At 41.1% G+C, this 10,826-nt stretch overlaps 1 protein-coding gene across 1 annotated transcript; it reads left to right on the top strand.

Moving 5' to 3' along the window:
- Window positions 1-250: 250 nt before the first annotated feature.
- On the top strand, window positions 251-1,472 carry LOC146635887 (uncharacterized). The gene is made up of 2 exons (XM_085350651.1): window positions 251-910; window positions 1,353-1,472. Exons 1-2 carry the CDS (start codon window positions 254-256, stop codon window positions 1,470-1,472), a joined length of 777 nt encoding a protein of 258 aa, XP_085206777.1. The 5' UTR covers window positions 251-253.
- The last annotated feature ends 9,354 nt before the right edge of the window (window positions 1,473-10,826 follow it).

Genomic DNA, 10,826 nt, shown 5'->3' with positions numbered 1-10,826 from the left:
GTGATGATCAGAATATGTTTGTTGGATTTCAGCACCTTGTGTTACATCTTATTGCCAGCTTCAGTTACACGGGGCAGAAATCTATTTAGGCTAGCGCCATTTACAATGCTGGTGTACGCCGGTTGGGCGGACCCTGACATCACATCAGTTCATGCGCATGTGGCAAGCCTTTCTCTCAGTTTCTAAACCTAACGGAGCTTCGCGATAACGCAGAAGATTGATAACGGAAACACTTCACTATCAGATCGTCAGGATGAGCCTTTCATCAGTGTTTGTGTTCTTTCTTCTTTTTATCTGTGAGGGGTTGGGAGCACTGATCCAAACCACTGTGGGGGCAGATGTCGAGTTTCCGCTCTCAGAGGAGTGCAGGAAGGGAGAGGGCACACTGTATCAGCGGCTGGATGATGCCAGCACTCAGCTCATCGCATCTCTAAATGGTTACTGGAAGCCAGGGCGAGATTACACTGACCGCGTGGTCGTAGGACGCGATTGGTTAATCTTAACAAATGCTAACTTCAATGACAACGGACATTATGAGTTTACCTGCAACAGGAAACACTTGGAAGCTTACAAGCTGGAGGTATTTGTGCCCTCTGAAGTTGCTGTATCCCAGGGTGGGGATGCCATTCTCCCGTGTCGCTCCGTCACAGTGGGCCAGTCGGTGAAGTCTGCGCGCTGGAGGAGAAACGGGGAAGTACTGCTGGAGTTGAATGGTCGGACAGGGGAAATCACATACGGGGATGACTTTAACAGAAGCCGGGTATCGATACCATCTGACTGGGACCGACGGGCAGACCTGTCCCTCACCATAAAGGGAGCTCAGCAACAAGACGGAGGAGTTTATTACTGCGACATAGAGAAGGCCGAGAAACACCGCTCTGCTGTCCGCCTGCGAGTGCGCAAACCACCGGTAAGTGCACCACACCCTGCTCTGTCTTGCAAACCGATTGATTTAGAGCAGAAACGCTTTAAATACAACATCTGCATTTGATGCCTTGATGACTTTCTGAGTGTGAATAACTTTACCATACTGTGTCAGGGCGACTCTGCTGTGACAGCATCGATTACAACAACACTGATCTCTGTCCTGGCAGCAAAGACTCACAGTTCAGGTTTTAACTATGTCATTCAGGAATTTAACAAGATAACAGGCACCTACAGGTGATTTTGTGGCTTAAACTGGGATTAACCTCTTTTTTTCTAGTCAGATCACAGATTGCACATGAACATTTCATCTTGATGTTTTGCTGTAAACTGTGTGATCTTTGATTTGCTGTAAACTGAAAGGCATTTAAAGTTTAAACAAACTGCACTGACTAACACTGATTTTCATGTCTTCTGGCCCTCTGCAGGAGTCCTACCACTGGATATGGATCACAATCATCATAACAGCAGCTGTGACATCTGTGATTGTTTTTACTCTCAAGTTCTTTTGGGGCTGGAGAGAGAAGACCAAGGGTGTACATGCATGAAGAGAGCAGAGGAGACAGTGTCCGAAACAGTCCAGTAAATGACCAATCATTTATAATCAGGAGAAAAGCACATCTCTAAAAATTGCCCTGCCAAGCCTTCTGATGATATACTGCCTATAAAAATGAATAGAAAGAGCTTTTTGTAGTGCATTACTTTTAGTACCAAAGTCCAAAGCCAAACCTTTATTTCACTGTGTAATGAAAGTCTTCATGGCAAAATAAACAGCAGATATCTGCACACTGCTAACTTACAGTGTAAAGATAAAATACACACATACAGAGATTTCTTTCTGACTTTTGACTTATTCATTTGTGTCTTCTTCTTCTTGGCAGCTCTTCACTTGGTACAGTTGAAGGTCTGCCCTGAGAAAGAAGGTATAGCTTGGTTATAGCAACAGCAAATAGTCAATTTTTATGATTTCTTCATTGATCTGTAAGAGGCTGAAGCTTATGGTTAATGAATGCAACAGTCTGGGTCGAGTAGCTGAATTTATTATCATTGTGTTGTGGACAAAAGAGTCTTCAGGCCTCCAAAAGACCTTTTAAAGGTTCCAGGTACCACCAAGTGTGACTGAGCAGGAGACTGAATGTAGTTATAAATGTTCATTTTAGATTATTGGCTGTAGGGTAAGGTTTCTATTATGATTTAATGCTACCAAGTTAATTTAGTTCACTAGTTTATTTCATGAGGACACCCTGTGCGCTGCTGTGGTTTGTGGGTCAGTTGGTTGCAGTGAGTGTATGAAGGGCTGCTGCTGAAACCATAAACCACCAGCCAGTAAAGATTTACAGTTTAAGTGTCCCTCATTTGTTTGCTTTATGGTTGTTTACAGGCCACAGTGACAAAATGTGATGAATTTTCTTGCACGATGAAAACACTACAGTTCAACTTCAAACACCCTCAGAGGTTCAAGCTGGACTTCTTTCTATGTCTAGAACTTTAAGGGATTCTGTTTTTTATTTAATAACTGTGACTTTACTTTTTCCATATAATGAAGTTACACATACCCGGTACATTCTTTTGCATCAAGCTCACTTTTAATAATTCTACCACGCAGTAAATCTGTGTGATTTTGATGTGTGGCTAACTCAGCATCTTTTAGAAATAGTGGAGTCTGAAACTCAGACAATCAGCCACTAGAGTTTCTGGTGAAGCTGGAGCCAAATAACTGCTTTTAAATTGATTCTTAGAGTCCAGAGTGAACCGTTAGTGTCCTTAAACAATTTTTTTATTGCCCACATGATATTTCCTGCATGTTTGTAGAGTTTGAACAATAAATATATTCATTTACAGTGAGCACTTGTCCTGCTCTGTTTTTTAGTCTGTACTCTGTTTACTTTGTTCTTTATAAAAACTTCAACAAGAAGCTTCTTGTAAAGTAAAATATCTTCAATAAAGTACAGCGCTTAGGTTCATGAATATTCCTGTTAAATTAATTATTGTCCATCTTAGACAAAACTATTATTCCTCATTACAGTTAAATGCTCGACATCTTAACATAAGCATAGTATAGGCATGTTAAGCATATGATAACCCTTTTAAACTGAACACAGTCCAATTTTCTCTCTGAGATACTCAAACTTTTGTCTAGGCAGTGGTTTGGTTAAGATGTGAGCCTTCATGATTTCTGTACAGCAACACTTCAGCTGGATTTGTCCATTTTGCACACATTCACAAATGTAGTGGTAGCCAATGTCTATGTGCTTTGTTCTTGCATGATCGACTGGATTTTTTGCGATTGCAATTTCCCCTTGATTGTCCTCCAGGATCACTGTTGCTGTGGTCTCCATTCCAAGCTCAGTTAGTAGTCGTCTTAACCAAACTCCTTCTTGTGCATCTTGGCTCAAGGCAATATACTCAGCCTCTGCAGTTGAAAGTGCAACTGTTGCTTGTTTCTTGCTAAGCCAACTGACTGCACCTCCTGCAAGTAGAAAGATGTTTCCAGTTGTAGAACGTCGATCGTCCTGATCACCTGCCCAATCAGCATCTGAATACCCAACCAAGGTTCCTGTTTCTGTCCTTTGATATTTGAGTCCCAGGTTTAGAGTTCCTTTCAAATATCTCAGGATTCTTTTCATAGTTGTAAGGTGTGTAGTGTTTGGGTTTGCACTGAACCTTGACACTCAGTGCTTGTGCTATATCTGGTAGTGTGGCCATGGCAGCATACAATAAACTTCCAACCATTGACTGATACATGCTTGGGTTTACAGGTTGACTGACATCATCACTCTTTCTTAATTTGACATTTGTGTCAGCTGGAGATGCTACTGGATTGGCACTGTCCATTCCATACTTTTGTTGTATGTTTTCAATATACTGTCTCTGATGAAGCATAACATGGTTTTTGGCCTTGTCTTGGACCACTGAGATGCCCAGAATGTAGGATAGCTCACCCATGTCCTTCATTTAGTAATGTTTCTTATGAGTGTCCTTTAAGTTCTTCATGCGCTCTGCTGATTCTGTAATCAAAATCAGATCATCAACATACACAGCCAATATTTCCAACTCCTGACCTGTTCTAACAAACACACACTGATCTCAAGTACTCTGTGTAAAACCAATACTTTTCATGAACTCTGTAAAAGCTTTGTTCCAGCAACGTGGAGACTGCTTCAGTCCATATATTGACTTGTTTAGTTTGCACACTAGATGTTCCTGCCCAGGTTTGATGTAACCCTCTGGCTGCTCCATGTAGATTTCCTCTTCCAGGTGTCCATTCAAGAATGCAGTCACAACATCCATTTGATGCACATTTAGATTGTTGTCATTTGCTGTGCAAAACAATGTACAAATTGAACCAAATCGTACAACTGGAGAGAATATTTCATCATAGTCTGCACCATAAATCTGTGAATATCCTTTGGCAACAAGTCTGCACTTTCCGCTTGTCCATCACTGTGATGCTTAACTTTAAAGACCCATTTTGATCCAACTGCTTTGCGATCCTTTGGTAGATCCACTAAATCCCATGTGCCATTTTCCAGCAGTGACTCATATTCCAAATCAGCTGCTTCTTTCTACTCCTTTGCATTTGGACTTGACATAGCCTCTTCCAGTGTATTTGGTTCTGTGACACAACAGATGTTTGCATAATGATCAACTGTAACTATGTCAGTAAACTCCTCAAATCCACATCTCTTTGGAGGTCTTCTGATCCGCTGATCTCCTTTTGCAGCCTCACAGGCGACAGCCTCCTCAGTACTTGTTTGTCTTTCACCCGTGTGTAGTGTCACCCAAACAGAGATCATTTTCACTTTGTTTGCATTTAAACTCTGTTTCATTGAAGACCACATCCCGTCGAATCAGTATTTTTCCTTTTTCCTCATCCCACAGTCGGTAGCCTTTTGCATTGGCTGCATATCCCAGGAAACGAACTTTCACTGCCTTTTTGTCCAGTTTCTTTCTCTCTGTGTCTAGAACATGAGCATAAGCAACGCAACCAAATACTTTCATATGGCTAATGTCTGTTTTTCCATCCCATCTCTGATAGGGTGTTTCGTTCTTTAAAGCAGATGTTGGAAGCCTATTCTGTATGTAAGCTGCAGTAGCAACAGCTTCTGCCCAGAATGTGTTTGGCAACTTTGCATGTGACAGCATACTTGTAGCTAATTCCACTAGAGTTCTGTTTTTTCTCTCTGCAACACCATTTTGCTGTGGTGTGTGTGGTACAGTCATTTTATGGTGGATACCTTGAGCTTTCAAATATTCTTGAAACTCTTTAGATGTGTATTCCCCACCATTGTCAGTTCTGAGTCTTATTACTCCCTGTCCACATTCATTTAAGAAGATTCTTTCAAACTCTTTGAACGTGCTGAGGACTTCCGTTTTTCCCTTATAAAATACACTTTACAACATCTGGAGTTGTCATCGATGTACTTTTTTCCTCCTAGTGACTCAGTTTGAAAAGGACCACAAACGTCACAATGCACTAATTGCAACTTGCGTTTTGATCGTATTTCTCCCACTGATTTGTAAGGCTCTCTTGATAATTTGCCCTAAACACAAGCTTCACAAAAAATGTCCTCTTCTTTTGTAAAGCTAACTCCTTTTACCAAGTTTTTGAGTTTTTTCAGATTTGTAGTGTGACCTAGGCGCTGATGTCACATACTTGCTGGAACTGATGCAGTTGACGCTCCATGACAAGTTGTGTAGTTTCCCTCGATATCCAGCTGATATAATCCGTCACATCTTTGTGTTCCCATTCCATGGAGAGCTCCATTCTTTCCTCTTATGTAGCAATGAGTCCTTTTGAACTTCACTGTGTTTCCCTTCTTGGCAGCAGCTCCCACTGAGAAGAGGTCCAGTGATAATTTGGGAAAATACAGCACATCATACATTGTGACATCTTTTCCATCACTAACCCTGAATGACATTTCATTGTTATGTTGCCCAGACCTAAAGCCTCAACCACTCTCCCATCACCGAGTTTCACCGTTTGTGGTTCTGAAAACTCTTGGTAGTTTTGTAGAGCTTCTTTATTCCATGTCATGTGTTTTGAAGCTCCTGAATCAATTAACCATTCTTCTTGCTGTGCATCACTTTTACATGACTCATTTACAACAAAGGTTCCCTCATATGAGTTCTCTTTGTCCTTATACACCTAGCCTTGAAATAGCTTGTTAGCAACAGTATGTCTTTCAAACTGTGCTTTTAGCATCTCCCATGCTTCTTTGGGGGTCTTACAGTTTGTTATCAAGTACAATTGGGGTGTACTTACATTCAGTACCTGTTAATTTGGGTTGAACCCAGGACTGTATAGGCGTTGGCTGAATAGCAGTGGTGTTCACCTTGGGGTGTCGGTCAGAACACAAAGGACGCACAGATAAAGGTTATACCGTCTTTACTGTGATTCCTCAGCTTAACAGCACAGTACAGCAACACAGTAATGCAACCGCAGGCTTACAGAGTGGTGAGGGGTGTGGGTGTGTGTGTGGTCTGTGAACAGAACATATACAGAATACTGAATGTAATAAACATCTAAGTCATGAATTATGATGCATTAGCGTTCTTCGAATCTAACCAGAACTACAAATGGGAATTCCTATATGAACATCTACATGCACGAGTTTCATACACTACTCCCAAACCCTTACAGTACATGACATTGATTGCCAATACACCCAACAACAATATATCACAAACACCAAATCGTTTAGCTTACAGCTAGCAGGTATGTAGCATAACAGGTAGCATTAGCAGCATGAACTAGCCACATAGCGAACAGGTCGATACACATTGCACTTCTATATCCACTAAATGTCTAATTGGCATAAAAACTAAAACTGTCCTTTTCAGGCATGGCTCCACGTCTACTCACAGTTCTTTAGCGACGCACACAACTCACACCGTGAGTAGACATCCCCTGCAGAGTCAGTCTGCCAGGTGGCTCTTGCTATGTGTTAGCTCCAACATTGATCACTGGAACATGTGCTCAATAGTGCAACTGTGCTCTCTCGCCACAAGGGGGCTCCCCCACACCGCTGACAGCCTTTCCAACAGTACCAGCACTGAAAATGCCTTTTCTTTCTTACGTTCTAATTCAGCTCGTGCTTGGGCATTAGCTGCTCCGTCTCCTCTACCATACCCCACAGTCCTTTTGCCTTCAACAGGTGCTCCAGTTGAAATTTCCACGTTGCCCAATTCTCCGGTCCACTCAGCTTGTCATTAAACAGTCTATCTTCCATTGTGAATCCCATAACTCTGTTTATGACTCCCAAAAAACGTGTTAGCGACCTCTGGGCCCATAACCTGATATTTTTAACGAACACCTTTTATTGCTGTAATGCACAGACACACCAACAGAGGGCAGTAATATCCCTTCAACATACATTGTAAAATTACTATTACAACACACCATACTTGACAGCTGATACAGCATTCTGAAGTCTCAAAGCCTCACCTTCACTCTCCCAAACACACCTGTTATCACTGTGGCCAAATAGCTCAGTCTTTGTCTCGTCTCTGCACATTTCTTCTACAGAAGACATTTGGCTCGTTCACGTGATCAGCTGAAAACTTGGAGTGGCCTGAAGATGCCGATCTTGATGTAAAACTCACTGTGGACGGTGACGCTGGTGTTCCAGCAGTTTCCAGTTCATGGCAGGCTTGAGCCTTGTTGTTCCTGAACACCCAAACAAATTTCCCCTGTCAGAAATGAAATAATGTTGTACTTGTGTTTATTCTAGTTAAAAATGATGTGACCAGGAGTTCAGCCAGTCGGCAGGGGCTCACAGGTTAACAGACATCTAGGATGATCTACTCACCTGAAGTGTTAAGTGCTCCCTCGACTTTCATCCTCGTAAAAAGAGTTGTTATTATTCATCCACTGAATGGGTCAGTACTGCAGGGTCCATCATTAAGTCAGCTGGGATAAGCAGACGACATGTACCGTCCCCGTTATATAAAGAAATCAAATAGAAAAGTCCTTTCAGTGGACGGTAATCTGATATAATCGGGTTGAGCCACTTTTATGCGTCACTTCCCTTTGTTGTGTAACCTTCTCTATTCTATGTGTTTAGGTTCTGCTTGACTGTTCTGGATGACTGAGCTATCTGCTCACTGATTCAAACTGAGATGTGATGACATCGATCAGACGATGCACTTGAACTGCGAAGGTTTATTGAATGAACTTGGTTGTGAGGAGGGAGATCCGGGCCCTATGTTCGTGTGATGCATTAGCACAATAGCGTATACATCAATAAAGATCGATAGGTCGATCAGTGAGAATAAAAATAAGGATGTTTATAATCGTCGCAAATGTTCCAGGTTTGACTGTAAATTTATGTAAATAAATAGTCGCACTGCTGTAATAGATCCTGGTTGATGAGCGCATATTGGAATTTTTATTTTTAAACCAGCTGGTCGGGTGGGGCTCACTGGTTTCAAACACTCAGCATACTTACCTGGAGTGCTTCATGCTTCCTCACCTGTTAGCTTTGTGAATTGTTATTGTTGTTGTTGTCGTCATTAAATGCATTTAATGCAACAAGGTGCTCAAATTAGCCTTCGATACAACATTCATGTATCGTCCCTGTTGTATAAATAAAAAATATATATAAATAAATAAATAAAACCCAACAAAACAACTCATGACCTGGCATCAAACACGATCCCTTGTTTTCAATCAGAGTCACGTTAATGTAATCAGTAGACGTGGACGTCAGGAATGCATCACGAATCTTTACCGCAGCTGCAAAACAGCTTCTAGATCCACGTCTTAATCTCATAACACTCTTGTGTTGTTATAAGATTAACCGCAAAATCCGCGTCAGCAGTGAAACTGATATTTCATGCAGCGCGTTTGCTGTTTGCCTAAACTCAGCAGTCTTTCAAATGATTCATTTCAAATGATTCATTTGAAATGAATCATTTCAAATGAAACACGTGCTTTGTAGTTTATTCTGTCAACAGCCCCCCCACCCCCTCAAGAATTGAGTTTAGGCACCCATATAAGAATATGAAAAGAACCTAAAAATGACCTGTCTCTATTTTCTCAAGGCTGTTTTCATGCTTTCTTATTTTAAAATGATTCGTTGTGCTTGATTAATCTGGTAAGGCCAAGGGGGTTATGCTGTGATAATCTCTCTCACATCAGCGTTGTCCTCCTGGATTGGGTTTTTTTAGTCTATGCTTGAAATAAACTGCGAGCGGAAATTTAGCGTGCAGGGACTGTGCCACGCCTCAGAGATATGATAACAAATGCGAGAGGAATGAGAAAGTGGCCCAACAGGTTGATATCAATAAAATACAAGTCCTTTGGGTGGATGGCAATCTTCCAGCTTCTCATTGAACAAACACCGATTTACACATAACAATCCTTTGGTGTGTAACATTATTCTCCCTGCCTGTGTTTTTAATGTCACCTGCTTGATTTGTCTGGATGAGAGAACAAATAAGGTCATTGGAAGACCCAGGAGAAGGCACACAGATTAAAAGGAACAATCACAGCACCTTCTCAGCACTCCCACAGAAAGTCCACCATCTGATGTTTTAAGGTGTAGGGATTTTTGTTTGTTTTATTTTATGCATTTCTACATTGTCGAAAGAAAACTGTCAACCAATCAGCGTTTAGTGTTTGCTGTGCAGATGATTGTCCACAAAAACAACCAAACGTGGCCTTACTGTCACAAACAGTAAGGTACTAAACAGTTTAAGCACTGGTTTAGTAACCTCAATGAGACTCCAGAACTTTGCCCTCGTAGTTGTGTTTCTGATGATTCATTTTCGTAAAGTGTTTTTTTCTTTCTCTGATATCATCATAGTTCTGCTCGGGCTGCTTCAGGCAGAAGCATATGAGTGGCTACATGTTTGAACTTGGCTGGGCGATATTGTGAAATGTGACATTTTGGTTTTAATGAGGTTTTCTGGATGTCGCTTTCATTAACATCATTGAAGAAAGTTACCCCTGATCTGTTAATACCTGTGATTTTCTCCTTTATACACACACGAGTGTTTTTCCCCCCAGTGTGGCGTTGTCTAAGTGGCAGGGCCTTGAATGTGGACAAACAGGTTAGACTGCGGATTTTTTAATTTTTATTTTTGCAAAGAACAAAGCCAAGAGATGAGCACTGTCACACACAGCAGGCCAGAAACATGCAGCTGAAGAATGAAGAAGGACAAAGAGTCAAAAGATGGCAAAAGGAGTGCCACGCAAAGAGAAAACCCCTCACAGACAAATCAGAGATATGATAAGAAATGCAGAGAGAATCAGAAAGTTTCCCAGCATCTTCACCTTCAACGTACTTGGCTTCAGGACTGACAGTAACGTCACAGCCTGACTCACTGTGGAGTGGACTGCTGCTGTAGTGACAGAAGAAACGAGCATCCCAGCGTTGTAAGAAATCTATTTATTCACTTACATGCATACAAATAAATGCTAACGATGTAAACAAAATGACAGAAGTTTAAATAGAAACAGACTAAATGAAAGCTTTGAAATGAAAGCAGAATCAGAATACTTTAATAATCTCTAAGGAAATGATGTTGCTCCAGTACAGTACCAGAAACAGACTATTTAACAATACAATATATTACAGATTTAAGGAAGAGTAATAATATATACAAACCGTTCTATAATAAATATCAAGAACTGACAGATGTGATTATAAATAAATGTCAGAAATATTTACAGCAGCACTAAATAAAAATGAGCATGTTAAAAAGGGTGTAACTATTGCAGTGTTTAGAGTGTGTTAGACTGAGACTGCTCAGAATACTTGCCTGGAGGGTTTCATGTTTCCTCGCCTGTTATCTTTGTGAATTGTTGTTGATGTTGTGGAGTCACTAAATGCAACAAGGTCTTCTAATTAGCTTTCAATGCAGCGGCCATGTTAACATGTATCTTCCGTGTTGTA

The sequence above is a fragment of the Diplotaxodon limnothrissa genome, linkage group LG3, assembly GCF_057381915.1.
Source record: "Diplotaxodon limnothrissa isolate DT_005_m linkage group LG3, D_limnothrissa_male_GT1.1, whole genome shotgun sequence".
NCBI lineage: Eukaryota > Metazoa > Chordata > Actinopteri > Cichliformes > Cichlidae > Diplotaxodon > Diplotaxodon limnothrissa.
The sequence above is the reverse complement of the archived record's forward strand: the minus strand, read 5'-3'. Positions and strand labels throughout refer to the sequence as shown.